At 44.4% G+C, this 27,994-nt stretch overlaps 1 protein-coding gene across 4 annotated transcripts in view; it reads right to left on the reverse strand.

Annotated features, from left to right (window-relative positions):
* The window catches only part of LOC139747487 (alpha-amylase-like), a 42,629-nt gene that overhangs the window by 13,558 nt on the left and 1,077 nt on the right, over window positions 1–27,994 (reverse strand). Inside the window, exons 3-15 of one of the 4 annotated variants that reach the window (XM_071659863.1) lie at window positions 26,129–26,283; window positions 25,692–25,849; window positions 25,236–25,414; window positions 23,609–23,747; window positions 22,921–23,082; window positions 22,384–22,531; window positions 21,100–21,184; window positions 20,732–20,860; window positions 19,498–19,678; window positions 18,815–19,012; window positions 18,287–18,518; window positions 17,816–17,939; window positions 17,255–17,407 (exon numbers count right to left, since the gene is read on the reverse strand). In XM_071659863.1, the coding sequence (XP_071515964.1) occupies window positions 17,282–17,407; window positions 17,816–17,939; window positions 18,287–18,518; window positions 18,815–19,012; window positions 19,498–19,678; window positions 20,732–20,860; window positions 21,100–21,184; window positions 22,384–22,531; window positions 22,921–23,082; window positions 23,609–23,747; window positions 25,236–25,414; window positions 25,692–25,849; window positions 26,129–26,283 (2,016 nt within the window). In that variant the 3' untranslated portion in view covers window positions 17,255–17,281. Of the gene's footprint in view, window positions 1–17,254; window positions 17,408–17,815; window positions 17,940–18,286; window positions 18,519–18,814; window positions 19,013–19,497; window positions 19,679–20,731; window positions 20,861–21,099; window positions 21,185–22,383; window positions 22,532–22,920; window positions 23,083–23,608; window positions 23,748–25,235; window positions 25,415–25,691; window positions 25,850–26,128; window positions 26,296–27,994 lie in introns of all 4 variants that reach the window. The other 3 variants (XM_071659862.1, XM_071659865.1, XM_071659864.1) reach the window with 3 other exon arrangements.

Below are 27,994 nucleotides of genomic sequence, written 5' to 3' on the forward strand. Positions count from 1 at the left end.
AATTTTTACAAACGGACGGAAAGAAACTGCTTTTTTTTTTTAGCCACAAGAAAAATTTGAATAAAGTTTATTGTTATCACCAACATACGACCACGGTAAAGACCTGACCATCATCAAGACCCGACCATCATCAAGACCCGACCATCATCAAGACCCGACCATCATCAAAATTTGACCAGAATCATGACCTGAACAAGATCAAGACCTGACCAACCCTTGCCGATGGTAGGGAGTTACCTGTGTGGCGGGGAGCCATACGCCCGCCTCCCGCTCGGCTGCATAGATCAATACTGTAGAACGAGGCTGGGGTGAAGCTCCTGGGGGAGAGGGAGGCTGGGGTGAAGCTCCTGGGGGAGAGGGAGGCTGGGGTGAAGCTCCTGGGGGAGAGGGAGGCTGGGGTGAAGCTCCCGGGGTGGGGAGGCCCAGGTGAGGCTCCTAGGGAAGGAAGCCAAGGGTCGAGGTCCACTCTACAAATTGTCAGGACCACAGCACGTATTCAAAGCTCACTCTTCAAGTTCCGCATCCACTCCCTAAGTTCTTGGCGAACTCTACAAACTCCAGGTTCACTCTACAAGCTCCAGGTTCTCTCTACAAGCCTTATGTTCACTCCACAAGCTCCAGGTTCACTCTACAAGCTCCAGGTTCTCTCTACAAGCCTCAGGTTCACTCCACAAGCTCCAGGTTCACTCTACAAGCTCCAGGTTCACTCTACAAGGCTCAGGTCCACCATACAAGTTCTAGGTTCACTCTACAAAACTCAGATCCACAATACAGGCTATAGGCTCACCTTAAAAGCACCATCATGAGCCAACAATACAATTCGACATCTGAGCTGTCTTCCACACATAACGTCATCCTGGCCCGAGCTTGTAAAGGATATGTTCCTCAGCTCAGAAATCTGACCCAATTCTGGCGTGTTTATTCCCGCCATAAATCAGACCCAATTTTGGCGGGTTTATTTAGTGGAGTCTGAAGGGTATAATAAAGGCGTTGGCGGACTCCGCTAAGATTACCGCTTCATCTTCTCAAACTCGAGCCAGAAACACTGGTTTTACTCAGCCAATCATGTCTCGGCCTGATGAAAACAATCTGAAAATTTTTAGATCGAATTCCATCGGATACATTAATATTCATGCCATATTTGCATCTGATCATTAATTCAAATTTTGGCAAAATATAAGGACTATAATCATAGGCCAAACAATGTTTACATCAGTCTTATCACAGTTCGTCAGTCTGTAACAATAACGATATTAATGACTTAACTCACTGAGCACGACGGTACGACCCTTCAACATGATGTTACGACTCTTGGGTATGATGATAGTACGACCCTTGGGTATGATGATAGTACGACCCTTGGTTATGATGATAGTACGACCCTTGGGTATGATGGCTTAGCCTTCAATTTGACCCTTATGGGTCAGATTAAAATCTAGGTCATCATACGACCCACGGGCTGAACCGTCATGCATGAGTCGTGCCCTCGTTTTGCATGACACTCATGACAGTCGTGTATGACTGTCATAGACTCTGAACGTATTCATCATTGTTTGACAGTACTGAAGGGGAGTTCTATACTCATGGGACCAAATCCCGTGAAGTTTCTCAGTCATCCAACTTTTCTAAACTTGTGTACATCCTCCTCATCCAGAGTGTCAACACTGAGCTCATTCCATCCACTTAGAAATCACGAGAGACTTTTCATATTAAGACATTCTCTCAGCACTTCCCATCCCATTACTATATGTGTACGTAGGGATGAATGTCATCAACCATGATCAGACCAAGTCTGGCGTGTTTGTCTAGGTTCACTTATAAGACGACGCAATCCTCTTGGCTTTCCACTTTCCTCGTGATCTTGTCATCGTCCGCAAACTTGTTCAGATAAGAGTCCAATGATTCTGGCAAGTTATTTACATAAATCAAGAAAAGCAATGGTCCCAGTGTGTGTGTGTGTGTGTGTGTGTGTGTGTGTGTGGGTGTGTGTGTGTGTGTGTACCCTGCCCCACCGGCAACTAGGGTACACAGCTGCAGCTTCAAGAACCTTCTGGCCATTTTCCTCTCAACAGCCGCGGAATACTGAGCAAGTACCTTGCCGCCGGCTGATGTGGCCACTGGTGGCAGAGGCAAGCGTCTCGGACGGCACGTGCCACCACGTTCAATGGCCGACCTGCCGTTAGCAAGTCGATAAACCGTTCAGATTCACAAGTCGTTCTGGGATCAATGTGGTGTGCGTAAGTCGACAACACCTCCACAGGCCGCAATGCCATTCACATATCTTCTCTTTACACTGAACCACATTATATAAGGTTACAGTAATCATTGGACAAGATAACCGGAGTTGAAACTGACACCGTCAGCGTTAGTATTCTGTTCCTGGCTGGTTAGTTCACATTTACACCTGTCGTCTATAAGGTCATTAAGGCTATCAACGTCAAGGTACAACTTTTTCTTTCTTTTCTTTCGTACTATTCGCCATTTCCCGCATTAGCGAGGTAGCGTGAAGAACAGAGGACTGGGCCTTTGAGGGAATATCCTCACCTGGCCCCCTTCTCTGTTCCTTCTTTTGGAAAACTGAAAAAAAAGAGAGGGGAGGATTTCCAGCCACCCGCTCCCTCCCCTTTTAGTCGCCTTCTACGACACGCAGGGAATACGTGGGAAGTATTCTTTCTCCCCTATCCCCAGGGATAAGGTACAACTAAGGTACAACTAACAACTGAAAATCTTGAACACCTTCCTCGGGTGTTCACGATCATCCTGAAACCCTCACATCATCACCATATGTGGCCCTGGCAGAGGCATACCACTACATACCTCCTCCAAGTGTGGGTAATAAGCTACGTGGAAACAAGAAATGCAAAATGGCCGTTTCTTCACCGCTTTATAAATATTTAATAACATCAGCAAATAACCAAACTCAAGGATTCTTATATATGTACCATAACCCAACTCAAGGATTATTATATACGTACCATAACCCAACTCAAGGTTTATGATATACGTACCAAAACCCAGCTCAAGGATTATGATATACGTACCATACATACTTCATCTTTTCTCGACAATAACGACTGAAACCCTTCTTTCCCAAAGTACCCGGTGTCTGCAAATACATAATTCCATTCTACCTTTCAACTTACATCCCAGTGTCCGCACACCCGCTTAAAACTACACTGTGTCGCTTCTAAACTGTTCTGATGGCCAGCGATGTAGCGGAGACTGGAGAGAGCCTCATGCTTTACTGTCTCCACATACAGCAGTGGTCGGGAAGGAACCTTCAGCCTTACTATTCTCTTCATCTATATAGATGAACACTGATATTGATGGTCTCCATTATAGACATCAAGTCTCCTGCTACCTGGCTATCTTATGTACTCCCATCATATCTCTCTCATGTTCTGTACCAACTTTCTGCTGAAAAATCATTCAAACCAGAATTATAAACATACATAGTCAACTATTTCTCTTACAGCAGAAGTCACGACACCACCATCGCACAACCTTGCAAAACAAACCCACTCCTGGGCCACCCTGCCAGTCCTGACCCACCCTGCCAGTCCTGGGCCACCCTGCCAGTCCTGGGCCACCCTGCCAGTCCTGGGACATCATCAGGAGTCACAGTGGCAGTACAATCAAATCAACCAATAAATTGTTGGTTCGGCGAGGGACCACACCATAATCGCTGTCTGTTGTTAAACAAACTTCTTTTTAAGAATTTTCTTATATCTACCATTCCATCACTGACTTCACCCCTGACGATTTAAAGTTCAGTCAATAGTTTTTGTCTTTTTTTTTTCCTAATCTTTCGCTCCTCCTATACCACCACCATCATCCTTTTCCCCCCCTTTTTTTTTGTTTCTTCATATCCAGTTTGACGTCAGAGAGGTTCTGGTGACTTCAGGGTGGTTCTGGTGATGACAGAGAGGTTTTGTTTACGTCCGTGGTCCTCGTGACTTCATAGAGGTTCTGCTAACGTCATAGTGGTCCTGGTGACGTCAGAGAGGTTCTGGCAACGTCATAGTAATCCTGGTGACGTCAAAGTGGTCCTGGTGACGTATGACAAGTTATCCCCTCCTGCTGGTTCAAGTGACCCCCTCCCCCAACCGCGACACACCTACTGAAAGCTTTATGTTTAATTTTCATCATGAGTTGCTTACCTTTCATTATTTTGTAGCTATTTTCGTACTTCTACTTTGTCCACATATTTTCTAGTGTTCCACTAAGGATACAAACCTACCTTCCTGTAACTGTTTCCTCTTTCATACAATATCAACGGAAACTGAAAATCTACAATTATTTTTAGAAACATTCTGTGAGGAAGACCGGCAGCCCAGCTGACGAGCCGAGCATCTTTTTGCCCTTCTTCCTCCATCAGTTACCATCAAGGTTGATACACTCTTGTTATTGTGAGGATTTCCTTTCTTAAGTCGCGTCATCGCTCACGGAGTCATGTTTTTCTCCTCTTCATGCAACTTGTCTTTCACGAACATGTGAAAAATGTGAACAAAAATATTTGTGCGCTCTTCTAACTTCACGTAAATAATCTTTTTCAACGCACACGTATACCTCAAAATCTACACAAGTAAAATTAGCTGCAATGAGCAGCTATTTTTACTGATAATTCTTTTTTTGGTTTAAAAGTTGACACGAAAATACGAAATTATTTTCAAAGAAAAGCGACGATATAAGTCAACTTTCACATACGGAAATGTCTAGCAACTGAGCTGTAAACATAAGACACATAAGCAAAATCTTCAAAGGACTAGCATATCGGGCCGTTAAGCTGGTTAAGGAAGCAATTAGACTAAAGAGACGTTAAGCTGATTGATGAAGCTCTCTGCGCTATCGGGACCATAAGCTGACGGAGAAAGCTGACAAAGATATTGGGAAGCTAAATGGTTGATGAAGCGAGTAGGATATTGGGATGCTACGCTGCTTGACGAAGCATAAACGATGAGGACAATAAACTGGATAAGAATTAGAAAATATCATGACACTAAGGTGGATGACGAAGCAGACAACAATATTGGTTTGGGGCGCTACGTTGGTTGAAAAAACGCAAGGATAATGAGACTCTAAGCTGGTTAAGGAAGCACTATCATAACGTTAAGCTGGTTAATGAAGCGATTAGACTACAGGGACACTAAGCTGGTTGAGAGAGCTTATTATACCGCTAGGACGCTAACTTGGATGAGGGAACCAACAAAGATGTCGGGACGCTACATTAGTTGACGAAGCTGACAAGGATACTGGTAAGCTAAGCTGGCTAAAGAAGCACTAAACTATCGAAACGTTAATGAGACTGGTGAAGCATTGTAAGCTACCGTAACAATAGGCTGGCTGCGTAAGTTTCATAGAAACCATGTGTCATCCAAGTTACTGAAAATTGGTGGTGGCCAGGGCCGTAGGGGAGCCCAGAGCCTGAGTGTGTGGCAGCCAGGTTAGGATAGTGGTGACGATCCGCGGGCGGCAGGAGACAGACTGTGTGGTGACGTAAAACCTTCCATATAGTTAACATACACGGTGGTTATGGCAGTGGCTTGCTACAAGAGTCCCGCTAAGTTAGCCCTGAATCAAATTTATTTACACGGTTTAAAGAACTGTTTCCTCTAGAAAACTGATTAGTGGTTTATTGGTTCAAATCTGAACCCTGGCGTTTTGGAAAATACTGTGTTTGTGGCTTGAAAACGGAAAAATGAATAAAGCAACACACGAAGCGCGCGTTTCTCTGGCAACATCAGGAATCAGAATTCATATGCCGCACTATAAACACTAAAAACACAGAACATGTGAATGGGACCAGATTCATTCACTTAAAGTTTCAGATTAAAAAACTGAATGTTTTTAAATATTCCAAATAAAGTAATATTTATTTGTACATATCTGTACACCGCAGCCTAGAAAAAGGAATTGTTTACGGTACGACCTTTAAACATGACGATACGACCAGTGCGTATGACGTCCTGCCCTTTAAACTAACCCTTTGGAATCAGATCAAAGGTCAGGCTCCCAATACCTAAGGATCGTATGGAGGTAAGCAGAACAGCTTAAAGATCATTCCTTCGTGGTGTTGGTGAGGTTTGGCGTAATGTTCAACCCTGTCGACGTCAGAGTGTATACCATTATGCCACTCATCTCTGATCCACAAACTTGCTGGCCGCCCGTTTTGTGAAGCTTGTCTAATGCAGCGAGAAGGCCTGCGGGGCTACAACTTGAGCGAGATGGCCTGCGGAGCTACAACTTGAGCGAGATGGCCTGCGGGGCTACAACTTGAGCGAGATGGCCTGCGGGGCTACAACTTGAGCGAGATGGCCTGCGGGGCTACAACTTCAGTCTCAAGGAAAATTTTCGAAACGACAAACTGTCGAGCGTTAAGGTGGCGGTTGATACAGCCGTCTGTTACCATCAGCTTAACTCATGACAATCATCCAAAAATTGACAATTTTATGTTGTCTCGGCAATCATATGAACAGACGACACAGAAAAAATTCAGTATCTGAACATCAAGGGAACAAAATAGATAATGTTCTAAAAGAAATATTTTTATCCACTTCAAAACAAGACTCACAGAAGGTTTACAGCTGAATTCAGACAAACTCCAAAGCCCAAACACGATGTGAAGGACAAAGATACTGTGTGATGGTGACAACACAGAAACATTAAGCGGATAAGACAATTACATAAAAACACATCAACGGATGAGCAGGCTTCCGCAAAAGCAAATATACGTTATGTATGTAGAAACATTTTCATCTATCATGCTTATAATATATTTAACAATAAACTACTACAAATACGCTCAACTAACCACTCCCGTAAGCCTATATATTCATTAGAATCAATCGACAACAAAGGCATTATCCCTAATGTTTGCATCGTATTAAATCGGTCTTATTGCTGGCAGTAATTACTCGAAATCCGATTATAGAAGCAACAGTATTATATCACTACAATTAATTTAGCTGCCTTGATACACTGTTACCAGCGCTGGATTCCGCGATGAACCCCATGCCAAGCTGGGCTATACACTGGTAATATCCCAGGGGCCGTATGCAGAAAACTTCTTAGAATGGTTAAGTATGCTTAACCCCAAAGAATTCTACTTAATTTAAGAATTTTGCTAAGCATGTTTCTGAAAGCTGCCCTACGCTTAAGTATTTGCTTAGCAGACGTCAAATATTTTGACCCAAACTACATTTCATACTTCTTAAATCTTATGCTTAAGTTTTGCCAAGCATCGTGCTTAGTCCTTTTCTGTGTGGCACTTAAGTCACTTGCTCAGCTAAGCATAAAAGTAAGCAGAAATCTAAGAATTTTTCTGCATACGGCCCCAGGGAACTAGCCCAGAGCTGGGCTGGGAGCAGGTGACACCGTTCTTGTGCCGCCTTAACGTTACCGATGTATTCATTTAGTAACAAGTAACATTCATTTTACTTGATTTACGTAATGTTACGTACATGCATATTCTGTTAATCCATTTCTTATGACTCTTATCTATTTACTTCCATAAATGTATATGTTTACACGTACTTAGATAAAACCTTATCTACCTATTGTTTTAGCTGCAATTTTTCCTTTGACATTCGTCTTCGAACTTACGTATGCGTATATGCAAATGTCCCTGAATCAAATTGCGTTTGAAGGATTCGATCGAGGCATTGGCTTTGGTATGAAAGATGATTTTGATATAAGGTTTTATCTTTCAAACGAAAGCTAAAATACTATCTTTAATTCTAATTTTTCCCGTTCCTTTCCCTCATTACTTAGAGAATACAAGAACAATCTCGTAGTCATTAAAAGGTGTATAATTACTTTACTATCAACGATAAGACAACGATATACGTATTACAGAACTAACACAGTCAGTCAGTTGACATGGCGAAAAGTAAAACCATACGAAGGTCTCACTGAGGCCAGATCATTACAGCTGTAACCAAAGCAACACCAACAATTCATACTGCTGAGGTGGAAGCAAGATAAGTGTGATGATGGGAAATCAGACGACCCAAGGATAGGCCGCCTTACCACAGGCAAAGGTTCATATCCTCTGGACAGTGATAGGTAACGGGGCAGCCAGCCGTCACGGACATTAAACTCGCCAAAGACAGCAAGTCTCTTAACTATCCTTAAAACACAAAATTCTAAAAAAAAAAAAAAAAAAAAAAAAGTCATCCTAAACCGAACTTACTAATCTCCATGGAGGGATGGAGGGACCCAGCCACTGTGATAGATAGACCCAGTGGGTGTGGTAGTAGCCTAGGTTGGCTGTAAATCATTCTAACTGCACTTGGGTGTTTATAACAACATACGCAAAATTCACTTACCATGTCAAACTTCATCCAGAAAACACATCACTTCTGTACGACGGTCTTGGACCAAATGCTGAGAATTCTTCATGATTTGATGACGTACAGCGTGGGTAGCTGTGGCCACGTATATCTAGCCACTAGTAGTAGAGTTTACAAAATCAATTGTCACAAATAATCCACAACACGATTAAATCACCACTCGCTAATCACATTTATTTCGCTAAAGCTTTTGGATAATCCTTAAAACTCGTCAGAATAACAAAACGAATGTATTTACGAATGTGAAACAATTTGTAAATGAGTCCAAGACCAGAGTTTTGTATCAATTCGTAAATTCATGAGTCAAAGCAACGAGTCGAGACAACGAGCGTGCGACCACTCCACCTCAGCGTCGACCGTGCACTGAAGTCCACAGCGCTCCGAGTTCCGACATCCTCGCTACCAAACACCTACACCACCGTTTTCTGTTGCTCGGAGTCAGCATGCTCTACTGGTGTTATGACCCGACGATACATTTTCATAAAGTGAAGGATTTGAATATTGTATCACAGTTTCACTGTGTGTACGGTTTCCATATTTTTACGTTTCTGGCCGTCGAGATATACTGATTTAGCGCCTTCTATAAGAAGCTCATTTTCGTTTCGAATGGATAACTGAATTAGGTACCAATGAAATTGGCATGGCTTATCCTAAGATTTCTCTTTAACCCAATTTTAGCAACGTTTTGAAGAATTCTAGTGGAAATTGGCAATATAAACAAGTGAAGCCTGAACTGTGCCAATCATTAGAGTTCACCAACTTCAATATCAAATTCTGTTTCATCTTTACGTGAAGTGCAATATACGTTTCTGTTGACGTCTGTTGTGTTTCACAGGAAATGGAAGAATGACTGATATAAGGTTTGCAGCCATCATGTATTTTTCTTTTCTTCCTCAGCGTGGTAATGGAGGTACACCAAATTTCACCTACCGGAAGGAACTATTAAAAGTTTTTCACTAAAACTTAATAAGTTTAGTCGAGGAACTTTGCCAAGTAATTCATAAAAATGCGTAGCGACCCCATTATCTTGTCTTTAAACCCCATTAGCATGCCAACAGATCCCATTACCATCCCCATTACGTATCGTCAGTCTTTTGAACCAATTAGCATATCTTCAGAATCTATTATCATGTCTTCAGAATCCATTAACATGTCTCCAGAACTAGCCCTATGACCCATTACCATTCTCCAGGGCCCATTATGTCTACAGAACCCGTTATCATATTTCTAAATCTATGACGTCTCCAGCGCCCATTATGTCTCGAGAATGCATTATCATCTCAACAGAACCTATAACCATGTCTCCAGAGCCCATAGCAAATGTACAGTTATACAATGTATAGACTCATAATAAGGCTGAATAATGTACGTACAAGATACAGTAGTTCTCACAATAATACAGTACTGCATGGTGAAATATAGTAGTTCTCACACTAATACAGTACTGTATGATGCATTAAGATCATGAAGTTTCCACGAATGATTCAAGCACGAACAACAGCACGTTCAACAAGTGAACGAGTGTTGCACCACAGGTCACAACCCTCAACACAAGTGTTGCACCACAAGTCACACCCCTCAACACAAGTGTTGCACCACAGGTCACACCCCTCAACACAAGTGTTGCACCACAAGTCACACCCCTCAACACAAGTGTTGCACCACAGGTCACATCTCATAACATAAGGGTTACCCTTCAGGTCACACCCCAGAACATAAGACAGTTTGAAATAAGTAAAAAGGTGGAATGAGAAAAAAAAATAGTGTTGAGGACGGGCAGGGGGCGGGAGGCGGAGGGAGGAGTGCATTTGTATTCCACACGGATGGTGGGGGCCATGGGGGTCGGGGCCCTGTGGTGGAAGGGGGGGGGGGGTGCAGCGTGTGGCCTGGATAGCTGTTTGTATGTTTTTTCTTCTCTTTTCCGTCCAGTGTTCCAGTCATGGGCTGAAAGTCTTCGTGGAGGTGCTAAATGAAATAAAAAAAAAAGTACTATGAGATAAAGAGGAAAGAGGAAAAAACTCATGAGATTCTGAGGTGGAAATCCTTCTTTGTAAGAATGTTTTGGTCTTTACGTTGGGAAAAACCCGAAGAGTATCAGAGGTTGACGATGTTGGGAACGAAACAGACATAACAAAGTCCCGTCAATCTCGAGATGTCAACGGCCATACAGTAATCATGTGACGCAATAATTTGCAGAAACCAAAAGAACTTTTACAGAAGATGGAAAGTGAACCAACACGGGTACAGGGGAAACAGGTTAAGTTCTGAGGTCCGACTGGGGGGGTCATCTGTCAGACTGTTTCAGACTCAACTCCGTCAGGTATACAGATGTAGAACCTCCCCAGATGTAAGAGCACTACACTTGCAACAATTGTTAGATGAGAATTTACAGCATCTGAACAGGTCTTCCAGGTTCTTAGAGGCTGGCGTAGCTATTTGCACAACACGAGGTTTCCAAGATACAATATAATAGTTTGACGTGATACCTGGTATGATTACTGAGGTGACTGCTGGAAACATGAAGCCATCAAGGGAGCTCGGAAGTTTGGGAGGAATATTATAAGCAGAAATAAGAAGAAACTGGGTTTTGGAGGCGACGAATGTGTGTGTGTGTGTGTGTGTGTGTGTGTGTGTGTGTTAAACTTCTTTCTATATTTCAAGAATCGCAAACATTAAAGAAGCTTTGTACACACAATTATATATAGACAAATATAGACTAAAACACACGCACACACACACACACACCCTCACTTGTCCCAACAAATGATGGTTTGTAAATGCTGTATCACCAGCCTGGCTGTTGCCTGCCACCACCACCACCACCACCACTCAGGTAGGTCCTGGCCTGAACCACCAGCCCGGCACAGCCATGCCCTCACCAGACAAATAACCCTTTTATTCCTAAGGTTATCACCAGGTGTCAGTAGTCAACACTGATCGCCCGGGTGTTAGTGCCTCTTCACGTGTCGCCTGACCTCACTCTTCTGATCGCCAGGGTATGATTGCTTCAGGAAACAGTTGCCTTCCTGGATATGACCGCCAGGGTATGATTGCCTCACGAAACAGTTGCCTTCCTGGCTATGATCGCCAGGGTATGATTGCTTCAGGAAACAGTTGCCTTCCTGGCTATGATCGCCAGGGTGCAGACGCCTAGCTAGTACCGATTGACTCCAGCTCTGATTACCAGATGAGACACCAGGGCGCACTGGCTAATTTGCATGAGAGGCGGGCCACTTCCGGAGCACAGCTGAGTGCATTAAGGCACTCCTTCAATTGCACTCCAGCCACGGAATATATTGCATCTGTCAATACCAGCTTGACAGCCCGGGTCATTGTGGAGCTGCTAACCTGTTCGTGCCATGATGGTGGCACTGTGCTGGTGTCACTCTGGTGGCATTGTTGGTGGCACTCTTATCGTGGCACAGGTTGTGAATATATCCTTCACCATCATCACGTGACATCCTTCACCATCACCACGTGACATCCTTCACCATCACCACGTGACATCCTTCACCATCACCACGTGACATCCTTCACCATCATCACGTGACATCCTTCACCATCATCACGTGACATCCTTCACCATCATCACGTGACATCCTTCACCATCACCACGTGACATCCTTCACCATCACCACGTGACATCCTTCACCATCACCACGTGACATCCTTCACCATCATCACGTGACATCCTTCACCATCATCACGTGACATCCTTCACCATCATCACGTGACATCCTTCACCATCATCACGTGACATCCTTCACCATCATCACGTGACATCCTTCACCATCATCAAGTGACATCCTTCACCATCATCACGTGACACCAGTAATCCACCATAATCTAGCAGGAGGCCAGCCAATACGTCAGGTCATCATCGTGACGCAACAAATGAAATGAATGAAAATCACTTGCAGTACACGTCTGGCGCGACCATCTATCGACCGCGTCATTAACAATGTCGTCTCGAACGATGGTTTCCATAGTTTTGTCGACTATGGACGTTAATCGGAGTGGGCCATATTTTCCAGACAAAGGTATGACCATTCTAATCCTCTGGAATTTCTCCAGTAGGAAGTGTCTTATAAAAAAGAGCAGTGAAGAATTTAACTCCCTCACTGTCCTGAGTCAGATATATCTCATCCAGACCAACCATTTTATTTACTTATCTACCATTTCGTGTTCCATCCTGAACATGTATGTTGCAGTGAGGTCTCCTCTCCTGGCACACAGGATGAGTCTCGGCCACGAGTTATGTCTTCACTAGTAAATGTAGAAAACGACCGTATAAGGTAATTGTCATGAATTTACAACATTAAAACAAGTCACCATTTTCCATTATCAATGAACCATTTAAATGGCATTTGACTCTCGATTGTAACACAACTATAGGATTCTAGAGAGTTTATCTTGGTATTTCCAGGAATATACGCTTTATACTGACGTTTAATATGACGTATATATCACGTAGCTTTTCTGAACAAATTTCCACAACTTACTCTATCATGCTGATCATTGCTCTCCCTCAATTTCTTATGTGCTGCTTCCTTCGGCAACAGACAGTTCTTTCTTGTTTCACTATTTTGGTTTAGTTATAGAAAAATGACCGTCTGCTACACATTGGCACATATGTTGTCTTTGCCAGAACGCTGACCACTCAGTACAATCAGGTGTCGTCCGTCCTTCGTAAACCTAATGTCAGGTTAGGTCAGGTTTACGAATTCGTCTCCCTCCTGTGAACGAAGACTCGCTAATCAATGTATCATCCAGAGATAATGTTTTACGGTAGACAGAAGGTGATGTTCTCCGAACAGACTCTCAGGCAAGACTGCCGAGTTATACTGTTATGTGTTGACGTATCTTGCTGGGTCGGGTTAGGCTAGCATCCTCGGCCTCCCCACCATACAAGTGTACCATCACCGGTAACAAATAATAATAATAATAATAATAAAATAATAATAATAATGATAATAATAATAATAATAATAATAATAATAATAATAATGAGATTATCAGCCAAAAAGAGAAACATGCAGGAATGAAGTGAAGGGTAATTAGAAAAATCTGTGGGGGAGAAAGGAAAAAAGAGATCTTTTCCTGAATATAAAAATGCCAAAGTTTCGTAAAGTGTGATGACCAGAGAATTATGGAGAGTAAAAATAAAATCCTTAACGCCACTAGAACCAGACACAAAAAATGGAAGTGGTACTCCAAACTTTGTCAACATTAGAAAAAATCATATATATATATATATATATATATATATATATATATATATATATATATATATATATATATATATATATATATATATACACACACACAAAGAGACTAGCATGGCTACCAGACTGGCTTGTCTACCACATCGAGAAGCAAAGTTGTAAACAATCATTTGTGAGGATAACAGTGTAAAAAGACAGCTCACGTAATTCCCAGCCATGACCACAACCAGGAGTTCCCAGTCATGACAACAACAGATTATTGGAAGAAGTTATAAATCGTAGATAAAGATAAGATTCAGCAAAGAAAGTTCAATGTAACACGTATTACCTTCCTCAGGCTGAGACGAGGGGGTGCCACCGTCACTCTGAAAACAACTGACGTAAACAACTGTTCACCAAAATGCTACCGATACAAACCTCCGCCGTCAACCGGTCAGCTGCTGTCACTCGAACCAACTCAAACCCATGAAAGCTGGCTGAGTCTGGGCAACAAGGATCTGCTGACGTGACCCACCCTGCCGCACCACGGGCGGGGGCAGGAACAGGAGGCCCCCAGCGGAAGCTAGCCTGCCGTGCCACGGGCCGGAGGATGTGTGGTGGAGGTATGGGGGTCAGGGGCAGTGGCTGGGGGAGTGGGGGGGGGGGCGGTGCTGAGAGGGTCCGGCACCTCCTCAGGATGTGTTAAAGATGATCACCTTTACTGCTGAACTGACAGAGATGATCATGACCCGAACACGACGGGCTGGCTGGGCTGATGGTGGTGTGGGAGGTGCCAGCCAGGGGGGAGTGAGAGGTGCCAGCTGAGTAGAGGCAGAGTGGGAGATGTCAGGAGTTAGGGAGAGGGAGAGCATGGGGAGTCACAAGCTAGGGAGGGAGAGGCAGTGTGAGAGGGTCAGGGTGAGGCAGGAGGAAGGCATGTAATATGCCAGACAGGTGAGGCTGGGGCCACATCCCCTCCCCTTCCTCCCCACAGCAGGTTATTACTACCACACGACATGTCGCTGCCCCTCACCTACCCACCTACCCTCCCAGCTATACCTGTCTCAGGTAATTTGTGTGTGTGTGTGTGTGTGTGTGTGTGTGTGTGTGTGTGTGTGTAAGTGTGTGTGTGTGTGTGTGTGTGGGTATGTGTGTGTGTGTGTGAGTGTGTGTGTAAACACTGTGCTTTTGTATGTATTTTCGTGCGTTCGCATGTGTTTGCGTGTCTCTGTTTGTGTGTACATGTTTGTGTGTGTACTTCTGTGCGTGTGTGCGTGTACCCACATGCCTACGCGTGTTTCTATTTGTGTGAGTAAATCTTGAGCTATGAATATTCCATTGGGTGAATCATACGGAGCCAAAGGAACAAGGGATATTCAAGCATGTATTATGTATGACCCAGCAGGGTAGGTCGCCCCCATGGCCACCACTCTGACACTTACTGTTTGCAAACTGAAAATGTTAGAATAATATATATGTGTCGAGTGTGTGGCTGGGAGACGTACTCGCCTTACTTGCTCTCCTTCACCGTTGACTGTACTCGAATTCACTCGACACTTTTGACTGAGGATCGGAACTTTGCCAGCTCGTTGAAACTGTATCGATACTGTCTCATCGTGTTTCAACTTTCTGGGCCACAGGGAACCCCATAGAGCTGGAACTTTCTTCAGAGAAATGAAATCACAGGAGGGAAGATACAGCTTCTGCTTGAGGACCGTTCTCTGTGGTCCAAAAAGTTAAAACGTGACAAGACGACATCTAAGTATGATACTGTCTCATCGTGTTTCAACTTTCTGGGCCACAGGGAACCCCATAGAGCTGGAACTTTCTTCAGAGAAATGAAATCACAGGAGGGAAGATACAGCTTCTGCTTGAGGACCGTTCTCTGTGGTCCAAAAAGTTAAAACGTGACAAGACGACATCTAAGTATGATTTCAGCAACGGGCCAAAGTTTCGGTCCATCAATGAAAACAACACACGAATGGGTCGAAGTAAAGGTGACGCCGTTACCTTACTCCTGCGGGTAACTACATCGAGTGACGTGAAACCATCGTCACGTCCTCACAAAGATTGGCAAAAATTTCATGACACTCAGGCAGCAAACATACTGAGGTCTGTGTACACAAACTCCGTCAAGATCTCCCTGAATGTCACCAAGTGAGGCTCCTCAGCCAGGTCTTCCCCGGAGGAAATACTGGTCGATTACTTAGGGTGGACAGGCAGACGGTGGAGGACAGATGGGAGAAGGAAGGGAGGCAGAGGTGAACGGACGTGGGAAATAAGTAAAGACAGATACAGACAGAAGAACACAGGAACTGACAGATAAACTGGACAACAGAGAGACGAACAGACAGCTGAAGGGAGGTAGAGACATAAACACAGAAATGACCAAACTAAAAACGAAGAAACGCAACTAAAGAAGAACCTATGAGAGACAGAGAGAATCTTGTAAGGCCTCTATACCTACGCAGTCCCAAATATCTTACCGTCACAGATAGAGACAACGCAGGACGCACATATCAAATACGAAGTAGAAATAAAAACATGAAAATGATAAGAGCCTGACCTTCCTACTCTGCCAAATGATAGAAAATTTTATCCTTTTAAAACGCAGCGATCCCCAGAGAGAGAGAGAGAGAGAGAGAGAGAGAGAGAGAGAGAGAGAGAGAGAGAGAGAGAGAGAGAGAGAGAGAGAGAGAGAGAAATCCAATTTCGAATTTTGCAATGTATTCAATAAGGTCCCTCCGTCAGCACCTGAAGCAGACATGCTGCCACGTGGCTTGTTGAGGCGAGGCCGACCTGGTGCCACCGTCCTAGTGAACAGGGCCTGACCTGGTGTTACTATTCCTGGTGAACAGGGCCCGACCTGGTGTTACTGGTCCTGGTGAACAGGGCCTGACCTGGTGTTACCATTCCTGGTGAACAGGGCCTGACCTGGTGTTACTGGTCCTGGTGAACAGGGCCTGACATGGTGAGCAGAACAGGACTTTTAATAACCAAGAAACATCATAACGATCGTTCAGTCTAAAGCTTAAGGGTTCAGAAAATTCATCGAAATGAAAAGAAAAAATTCTCCATAATTAATTAGTCAAGTCAAGCAGTAACCTCCGGTGGGAGTTCTCTGGGTCGACTTCATTCCGCTCCCCTGGAAACTGGAACACAGTGTTTACCAGTCAGTCTTCGCCCCTGTATCCTGGCCTATATTTGCAAATTGGTTTCCCGGACATACGAATGGATAGTAATTAACAGGTCTGACGTCATCATCTGTTGTGATTGGAGGTAGAACATTCAATCATTTTTGTGTTTCAGAGTCAAATCCTTTTCAACAGACGAACGACAGCAAGCCAAGTGTTTAGTTTGTTATGACCCGAAGATATGAAGGTTATATTGTACTACTGAAGATGACCATTACACTGAAGCAGAGGTTGTACTGTACTACTGAAGATGACCGTTACACAGGTGCGGTTGTACTGTACTACTGAAGATGACCATTACACTACACTGTACTAAGAAGATGACCGTTACACTACACTGTACTAAGACATCAAACCTATCTACATCTCTGTACACCAACCGCTAGATGAGGACTGGTGGACAATGTAAATTTACTTGGCTATTGTACGAAAAGTGAACATGTCTCGAAACTAATCACTGACGTCTTAATGACAGATGCAGTAAAATGCAAAGCAAAAAACTTACTGTTTATTTAGTAAGTCTTCATAGATATTAAAATGTATTAATCATGCAGACGGAGGCGTTGAAGGCGAAGACGTTGAAGTGACCACAGCGCCCCAGGTGGTTCCTGCTGGTGTAGGGAGGGAGACCCCCGGCCGTGCCCGAGCAGGGCGTCTCCTGTGGGAGGAAGAGGCTCTCACTCACACTTGGCGCATCTGTTAGTCATGACGACTGCCCTCCGGCTATACAGAGTTACACACCAATACATGATGAATAATAAACATATAACTCATTTATCCTAAGTTTTTCATATAACTCCCTCGTTTAGTTAACTACCATAAAGAAGAAATGTCGTAATTTTGTAATGTAAGAATTGATCACATGTCTGTTATGAACCTAATTCCGGATGAAACTGATACTTCGGTATACTGAGAGTGGCACTGTTCAGAACCAGATATGATCACTGCTGATCATACCATGGATAATAGAAGAGTTAATATAGGTCATCCACACGACAAGCAACAAGATATGCGGCTAAGTCATTAGCATTAAGTGTCTCACCGTTACGTAAACAGATGTAAGTACCTGGGTGATGTCTGCCTCCCAGCCACCGTTCGCGTGGGTCAGGAAAGCCTTCACCTCAAACCATCCCGCCTTCGTCTGGGAGCAGTCCAGGTTCACGTCTGCCATCCAGTAGTGGTCACCGAACCTGATGACCAAAGGGACAAGGTAAAGTGAAGCGGATCCTCAACACAGCCTCTGAAGAGGTAAACAATGTAAGTAATGTATGTTATTGCTGTTGACGTCAGACATTATTAATGAGTCATATTCCGGACCAATGCTGAGGAACAGCAGTACGTTATGCCACGACAAATGAAAGTACGAGAATAACAATCCGAAAGATTTTATACCATCAGCAGAGAACCAAATATACTCTAATACATGAAAAAGACATAGCTAAAGTGAAAATTGGAGTTCCAATGTTAATGAGATGATCACGACCATTATGAAGGAAACATCACAAGAGTCATCCTCAACTGACGCGGGTCAACTAACGTGTTCAGTTCCTGATACCCTGGACTACTGGAGTGGTTAGAGGTCCAGGCCATGGCTGTGCCAGAGGCGGGCTGACCCCGGTAGGTGCCTTGGCCCACTTGGCCGCCCATCCAGTCCAGGCGGGTGTCGCCCAACCTCCACGAATCGTACTTGGCGTAGTGGCTGGTCGCACCCAGGGGGTTGGTCGTCATATCGATGGCACAATGAACCGTCTGAGTGTGCTCGAGGCAGCCTGGAAGTGATGAAGATCCTGGTCAGATGCTCCCTGCGTCAAAGATCTTAGTAACAACATTAGTAAGGTTTGTTACCAATAAACAGAAAGTAATCTTCGTATCTATACAGAACGACTGAACAGTGACATCATACAGGGCAAATATGGATTTAGTCTGTGACAACAGAGATGAGTTACAACAAAGGTGATCTGATATTTCTCCTGGTGGTCTATGCTAACTATATACAAGAAACAAATTTCTGGTCACAACATTTCCAGCAGACTCCCTAACCACACAAGTTGTGGAGGTAACTGACCTGGTCGCCGGCCAACGTCGAGGCCTCCCCTGAGGAAGAGGTCTTGGCCCTCAGTGGTCTGCTTCCGTATGAAGATGACGGTGCGGTGGACGCCCTCCGTGATGCTGGACGACGTCTGTCCTGCTGGTGTGGTCACTCCTTCTGTTGTAGGTTGGGTGCTCACTTCGTCTGGTGTTGTGGTTGTGGTAGCCATTCCATCTGTGGCATAAATGTTAAGAGTTAAGAACATAGTGTAATACTAAGAAGAAAAGTAACCATTTCCCCAATAGTGCCAAATTTACGTCTGTCTGAGAAGATACACAGGTTTTGATTATGGCATCTTCATAAACACCTTTTCCAGTTGTATCTACCTCACGTTCTCACTCCACTTCCACAACATCTACTGTTGTTGTCTAAGGTCTTCTCACATTTGTACCTCGTCCCCTTCATCACAGCAACACAGTATCATCCACCATCTAAATGGGTTCCTCTTCCACCAAAAGTAACACAATCTGCCAAGCCTCATCCAGAAGGAAGACTGTCTTTAACAACTGTTGTAAGGGTGTTGTTTATGGCAACACAACATCGCAGTTAAACCAGACAGGAAAACTACAGGAAGAACTACTCGACAACATCCCTGGCGGCGGTGTGGGACAAACCCTGAGTGGACAGTGTGTGGGGAACCCCTACGGTGCACCACCCACCAGGCTGTTGTGGTGATGGAGGCGTCCTGAACGGTTCCGAACAGTTACAGGCGACGCATATGGCGAGGACTGGCTGCTCCTCCCTGGTACTGATCTCTGCTGTGCCGTCATCCTTGACCGTCACACTCATACAGGACACTACGTCCTCGTACGTCCCTGCCGGCAGACTCGTCTGGAACGTCTGGAAAAAATAGATGATTCTCGTCGTCTCCAGGATCATTAGTTCCTCACACTTATCAGTGAAGTCAGAGAGACAATCTCATACTTTTCCCAGGTGAATTTTTCCATATCCTAAAGTGAAACTTCTCATTTCCCAAAGTGAACCTTTCAATGTCTGTAAGTGAAACCTTCCATCCCCCACCAGTCAACCCTGACACATGCAAAAAGTTTCAGCCTTCCATTCCCCAGTGGTGCAGCCTCACACTAGCAGGCGTTATCTTCACCGTGTTTTCACTGTCGTGCAGACAGAACTAAATATTCACTTTATCAGTTTGTTCTCAATGATCGTACTGATCGTGTTATGAATCGACGAATCTAAAACACAACTACAGAGATGGTGAACTTCAGTAAGGGTGTCTTGTCCTCTCCCTCAGTATAATTAATGATGGGCAGTACCTTACCTACCTGAGACACTGCACCATTACCTGATCCTCACCTGGGACACTGCACCATTACCTGATCCTCACCTGAGGCACTGCACCATTACCTGATCCTCACCTGAGGCACTGTACCATTACCTGATCCTCACCTGGGACACTGCACCATTACCTGATCCTCACCTGAGGCACTGTACCATTACCTGATCCTCACCTGAGACACTGTACCATTACCTGATCCTCACCTGGGACACTGCACCATTACCTGATCCTCACCTGAGACACTGTACCATTACCTGATCCTCACCTGAGACACTGTACCATACCTGATCCTCACCTGAGGCACTGTACCATACCTGATCCTCACCTGAGGCACTGTACCATACCTGATCCTCACCTGAGACACTGTACCATACCTGATCCTCACCTGGGACACTGTACCATACCTGATCCTCACCTGAGGCACTGTACCATACCTGATCCTCACCTGAGACACTGTACCATACCTGATCCTCACCTGGGACACTGTACCATACCTGATCCTCACCTGAGACGCTGTACCATACCTGATCCTCACCTGAGACGCTGTACCATTACCTGATCCTCACCTGAGACACTGTACCATACCTGATCCTCACCTGAGACACTGTACCGTTCTTGACCAAGAGGAAGAATCCCCTGCTACCCCTGGAGAAGGCCACCACGTTACCATCACTGTAGTAGTTGGTCCACCAGCCTGTTCCTACTACGGCATTACGAAAACGAACCTGTGGACCGACCAGCACAGGTGTGAGGTGCAGGGTGTGTGAACACGGTTGATACAGGCATGACAGACATAGTGCAAGAAGACATGACTGAGACAGATATGATAGGTGTAGAGATGATAAAGATACTATCCAAAAAGATAGATAACTATGTATACAAAGGTAGTCAGTACAGATATGATGGAGAAAGAGAGAAAGTCGAGATGGCTGAACATGACAGAGGAGGATGGCGAGCCACCTACCATTTTGTAGAGTGTGTTCCAGCGGTGTTCACACACCCAGCCTCCCTCACACTTGTGCTTCTCATTGATGACCACGTCTGCCGTCCTGTTGACACACAACACACGTCACAACATCGCTTTCCCCAACGATGCATCTTGGCTAAAACGTCACAGATGTGTTATATACCAGAATATTTACTGTTAACAACCTTATCACGTTTCTTTATGGCATGCTGTAGCTATGTCTTCTGGCTTGCTATATAAACACACACACACACACACACACACACACACACACACACAGGAGGGTATCCTTAAGGGGGCTGAGTTACTAGGGAAGGTTAGAGGTCATAAATCTGTCCATGGTGAAAGAGAGAAAAGTAAAGGGTGACTTTATTGCAACCTTTAAAGTTTACAGTGAAGAGCAGTTCGACAGTTGTATGAATAGAACAACCAGGAGACATCAAAAAGAGCAAAAAAAATTTTTGAAAAGATGTAAATAAGTACTTTTATAGTATACGACTGGTGGGTGACTGGAATAAAGAGTCAGGAAAATGTGAATGAAGACAGCATTCAGTTTACATTAACTCAAAAAACTGTACAAGTGCAGAGATAATTCATGCATTGGGACCCCAGGAATGAAAAAACTCCTTCCCCGTACCAAACAACAGGTAATTACACACACAGCAAAGTTACACTTTGACATCCAAGTTAGCGTAGCAAATAAACAGTATTCTATTTAATATGAGACCATTATAGACTCATTTATACAGAAATAAGCTAATACTACAAGTGTAATGACTGAGGCAAGTCAGTAAGCGTTTGAGCGCGACTACTTACGAGGGCCTTCCACCATGATATAATATTGTCTTCACACACACGATGTTATTCAACAGCTTAAACCTTCTCCGTTAACTGTTTTGAGCTTTTACTTTCAACTACGCGTTCTGTCCGGTGATGTCTTCTCAAAGAGTCATTATAACCTAAACTATAAATAAATGAATTTCTTTCAAGATACATCTTAACAACAATAATGTCACAGTAGGGTCTTCCAATCTGCAAACACAAATTGCTTAAAAGTTGTCTGGAATCAGGTTGTTCTCTCTCCAGTCAACAACCTGTTCTATGCAGGTTCCTAAGACAGTTGCGTTACCTGCCGCTATACATGGGCGCCCCGCTACCTAGCCACACACCTGACCACCCTCTCAAGTGTCAGGCTCCTGGGACTTGACACACTTCCACCTGTGGTGCCTCAGGAGTGGGGCAGGTGTGTCGTTTGTACCTCCCATCAAGCCACACGCTTACCTGTAGTCGTCCAGGTGTGGAGGTCCAGCGTTAGTGTCGCTGCCGAAGTCGTATGAGGACATGATGCGGGTGAAACCGTACGGCTGCGCCAGGGTGAAGGCCACACCCAGCTGGTAGTCCCTCGGCCATCTGTAGCTCAGCTGGTCTCCTGCAGGGGTAGGACTGCTGGTTATGGCGCACGAAGGACTGGATGTTATGATGCAGGGGGTATGGACTACTGGCTATGGTGCACGGATACAGAAGGCTAACCTCCATTTCTGTGCGAGACAGACAGGGTCGGAGCCATGCCAGTATAGACGATGTTATATAATACTTCATTCATGGGTCAACGGAAGCAGTAATTCCCACTCCCAAGGTTTTCACTTCACCAATAATGAACAAAGACAATCCTACTTGCCTGGAGACATAGAAACTAAACCTTGTCTTGAATATTCTGTAGTTTATCAAATCAAAGATATCAGTGACCATGTAACCCTCATCTACTCTTGCATCCCCTGCATCTGCTGCCCTCCTTTCCTCCTCCACGCACACTCTCACCATGTCCTCTGTGTCCCCTCTGGGTGTCGTGGTTGTCGACGAAGACGAAAGCTTTGTCAGGGTCTGCCATGCCCCAGGCGGGGTCATAAACACCGACCAACTGGGCGGGGTCCTGGACGCCCCAGGCCACCTTCTGACAGTACCTGAAGTCCGTAATACGACCTGGAAGTAACCACAGGAGAAACATTTGAAGTCTATGCTCAACACTTTTTCTTCATCACTATCCACTCAAGAATGTGAGGAGAAAAACAAGGGAAACATGATAATCATCACAACCTGGCTATGTCATCTGATATCAATGCAGTGACGTCTGAGCCGAGATCCCAGGAACAAAGGGTAATAAGATACATTTATGTGATGAAACATTCCGGATCAGACGAGCAACTCTAGACAAACTTAATCGCGAAATAAACTCGTGAACTATCACCAGAAACAACGACAATTGTAACAACAGAGACGATGAAGGACAGTAACTTTCACAGACAACATAATGATAACAATAATAATAATAATAATAATAATAATAATAATAATAATAGTAATAATTATAATAATAATAATAAAGATTATCATAAATCACAGAAGAAATTTACTTAAACCAGGCATTACACATAGGGGCTCAGTTGATGATCTACAAGGCAAATGCAGCGTTAACACACACAATGAAACAATCAACCACAGGACAAACCCAAGCCATAGTACTCCTGGACGGTGACGGCGCCGTCCTTCCTGTCTACAACCTCTTGGAAGAAGAAAGGTCGCGTGTTGTGTGGGAAGCCATGCGAGATGTTGAGGTCACTGGTCAAGTCCATCATGAACCGCAAGTCCTGTGACCAAGAACAACTGTGTCAGGTTCATAACACCAACCCTCCACATCGCTTCCGTCAACCATCAACTGTGACATTATTACCAACAGACACCCCCTTCCTCACCTTGTGGTCTGTACCTTCGTAATACTCACCTGTACTTTCAAAATCTCTAACTACTTTATGACCACTTATTGACGTTGATATAGCCATATGAAAATGTTAGGGTGACTTTCAAGCACATAATTCTGACTATATTACATGAATTAGTGAAGGACTTTATGAAGACCAAGTTACGAGGCTATGATGATTGGTAAAGCGTCCGTGTGTTTGATGTGGTCCTATCTTCATCTTATCACAGGTTTGGTTACCGCTGAAATGCTTCATCCAGCCTGATCCAGTCCACCTCGTTAAACAGCCTGATCCAGTCCACCTCGTTAACCAGCCTGATCCAGTACACCTCGTTAACCTGCCTGATCCAGTCCACCTCGTTAACCAGCCTGATCCAGTCCACCTCGTTAACCAGGCTGCTAATTGGAAAGTTCGATTTGAGATGCGTGATGAGATATATGGATCCGCATTTGTGTTCAGTTTTCTAAATTAATCCATTTTACAACACGAAGTTATCTCAAGAATTCTGGTCCAAATTTGCAGTTAATGATCAGACAGTAGGAATGAGAGTTCTTCAACCATGGAATGGACAAGGTCATAATTTTCCCACCTGATCTAGTTGAGGTGACCAAAAACTGTTGTTCAAAAGAAAGAAAACGGATGCTACGTGTGGTACAAATTGACCCCATCGTACAACCTGAGATGAGGTCTGGTGAGCGACCGCCTAATCTGATCGACACCGAACTCATTATAGTAAAGCAGTTCACAAGACCTACACAACACTGGGAGAGACAGAGGTGTGTAGTAATGGGACCCGTAGTTCTCCGCCTGGGAACACCAGTTAAGGATCGAGAAAGCGGAGCCTCTCAGTTGAGCAGAACAAGATTATTAAGCAAAGCTGAGTTGTGAAACCATGGGTCATGAGATATATCCAAGTATTGGTGAAGATAAGTTATCAACCAGTCTTTATGATCACGGTGACGAGAAAAATAAATGAAAACTGTCTGGTTCAAACTGAATATCCTTCTACACACGTTACACACTTCTGGTCAGGATATGAAGTTTGAACGTACGGTTACGCGCACGGGAATCATTGGGACTGCTCTTCTGATAGAACTGAACACTTACTTCCATGGTGTTAACAAGGTTGACATCTGTGTTCAGTGTTGTCAACATACACAAACACCTGCCACAGCGAGTTAAAAATGCGTAGTTCAGTTCCATCTGTAAACTTGAGTCGAGACTCACATGATAAGAGAAATAATCTCACCTGCGATGATCGTTTTTATCCAGCTCAGCTTGCGATCGGAATTTTATGTTTCAACATACAAACATATGAACCAACTAATGCCGGGCTCGCCCAGCACCCAGGCTGAGATCCAAGACACAACACGTTACCTGTGGCCACATGTGTTTGGAGGCGTCCATCCTGAACCCGGCCACGCCCGCGTCCACCATCCTGCTGAGGTAGCGACCCACCTCCTGCCTCACGTGCTCTGAGGCCCCATACAGGTCACACAGTCCTTCCAGGTAGCAGTTCCGTACGTTCCTGGGGTCATTGTAGTCGGTCACAGAGCCTGTGTGGAGAACCATACCATTAATGAGGCAATGTTTAGTAAAAAAAAAAAGAAAGACCCAGTCAGTCTGTATATTGTTTATACTGACGTAAATACTCCAATATACCTACTTGGGAGGACGTGAGTAACTGCTGGAACACATGACGTAAGACGTCCGCAGCTCACCCATTACTAGTCTCATATTTTCCTTGTGTTATCCATAGCAATTCTAGTGTTTTATTCCTTGTATCATTCGTACCATTTGCAGTGTTTCATACGTTCCTTACAAGAACCTTACCATCCTTCGAGGGGCACATCTCCCTGGGTGTGAAGTCCTGGGCAGTGTAGGGGACGCCGGGGAAGTCGCGTTCGGTTCCGTTAAACGTGGAGCCGGCCGACCCGACGCCCGCCCGCCCCACTGCCGCCATGTGGTTCACCACAACGTCGACAAAGATCCTGGAGGCAGAAACAAGAATCAAGCCCTGGGCCAACCCAACTGCCAGGACAGGGCGATAAGGTGTGGATTTCAATGTTCAAGATTATCTAAGTTTGAACGCAAGGTTACGTACACGGGAATCATTGGGACTGCTCTTCTGATAGAACTAAACACTTCCATGGTGTTAACAAGGTTGACATCTATGTTCAGTATTGTCAACATACACAAACACCTGCCACAGAGCGTTAAATATGCATCAGTTTGTCTCAAGACATTTAAACAAGAACACACACACACACCTGACCCCAACAGCGTTGCAACGGTGGACCATATCAAAGAATTCTTCTTCCGTTCCAGAGCGGGACACCAACTTGTAGGAGACTGGCTGGTAGCGCTGCCACCACGGGTGAGGGTAGTCTGCCGTGATGATTGCGTGCTCATTGGGCGGCGACACCTGTCGGGAGGACTAAACATAACGATGACTGGGATAACGACAGCTACGTCAACTGAGAGCAGGAACCACACTGTATTCCTTTCAACTACTTTTCGTACACTCGTCTTCTTCTTCGGTAGTATAAAATGTCTCGCGAAAACATTGTGGAAACTTGTCGAGAACACTAAATTCCTGACTTCTGTCTTCAGTTTTCGTTGCCACATTTGAGTCCTTTTTTTTTTTTTTTTTTTTTTTGCTTAACTGGATTAGCCAAGGTGAACGAGACCAGGCTGAGGAACATCGAAAATTAACAGACGTGGGCAATTGTTACTTCTCTGAAATTAGTTACATGCATCTTTACGCCGCGAGATCCAGATGCCAAGACTCAGCCTCACAACCCTGATGTGCTACAAAAGGCCATTCTCAGCCTCCTGAACAAATTGTTTTGGACGCACCCACAGGAGCTGTAGCGTAAGCTAAAGGGCGGGTAAGGGGGCTAAGGTCCTGGGCACACTGAAGAGTGTGTGGAAGAGTCTGGGAGGACAAAGGTGGGTAAGTCTGATAGTACAGCATTACCGTAAGCGCTGTATGGATGGAAGCTGTGGGCCCTAAATACAAAGAAAACGGAAGAGGATAATTAAATGAAAGCTACTGGGACAATATGCTGTGTGAGGTGGCTTAATCGTGGAAGGCATAACAGAGGAAGACAGAGAGATGAATTACTGACTGCAGTATGACTCAGACAGCTGAAGAGGTTGTGGGCTGGACATATGGAGAGGATGAGGATAGAGCCAGACGAAGAGGAAATACATATAGGCGAAGGTAGCAAGGGAGAGAGAGAGAGAGAGAGAGAGAGAGAGAGAGAGAGAGAGAGAGAGAACTTTCACGTTCCTGGTGAGTGATGCTGCTTCACGTAGGAAATATTCATAGAGTTCCCCCACAACCATAAAACTTTAATACAGCAGGAGGTGCAATAAATACTGAAGACGGAGCACCATCCGTGCAGTTGGAGAAATTACCAAAAATCGTAACTCATCAAGTTTTCTCACTTGAAAACTGGCTCTGGAAAATGGCTACTCATATGAATTCAGGGCCCTCAGTAACATTGGCTTGTGTTTAGAAAAATAGCTGATGAATACCGGTCTGTGTTATCTTCCGGTTTTTATCAGCCGACGGTAATGAGGATTATAATGAGGGAAACTGTGGGATGCAAATACGTATAAATGGGTTTTGTTACATTCTATTATACATCAGATTACGTCAGGTAACACCAACGTGTTACGAAACATTAAATTCACACTTGTTGAGCCTTCTTATCATCTACCCACTCAATGTACTGATTCTGAGAAATATATGCTATAAATATTACAAATAATCATAATGCTTTGAAGTTTGTAAAGATCTTCGACTTCACCTTCGTAGTTTAAGATAAGGTTTTTCTTCGTATCTAGTCTTTCGGTTTTAACAATTCATTTGTATACAACGCTATACTATCTAGTCTCTAGATTTCATCTGTTACAGGAGTAATTTTGTTCATATATTTGTTGAAATAATGGAAATACATTTTCATGAAGTTACTCATTTCTATTTGGTGAGGAACACGGCATACTTGTGATCCCCTCGTTCGACTGTTTATCGTTGGCGTCACTTGTGGGTGCAGACTTTCTTGGGCTCAGTGAACGTCTCGGACACAAAGAAACAATCACCAACTTTCTTTGAGGTCAGAGTTTGC

Source organism: Panulirus ornatus, chromosome 68 (genome assembly GCF_036320965.1).
Source record: "Panulirus ornatus isolate Po-2019 chromosome 68, ASM3632096v1, whole genome shotgun sequence".
NCBI classification, from domain to species: domain Eukaryota; kingdom Metazoa; phylum Arthropoda; class Malacostraca; order Decapoda; family Palinuridae; genus Panulirus; species Panulirus ornatus.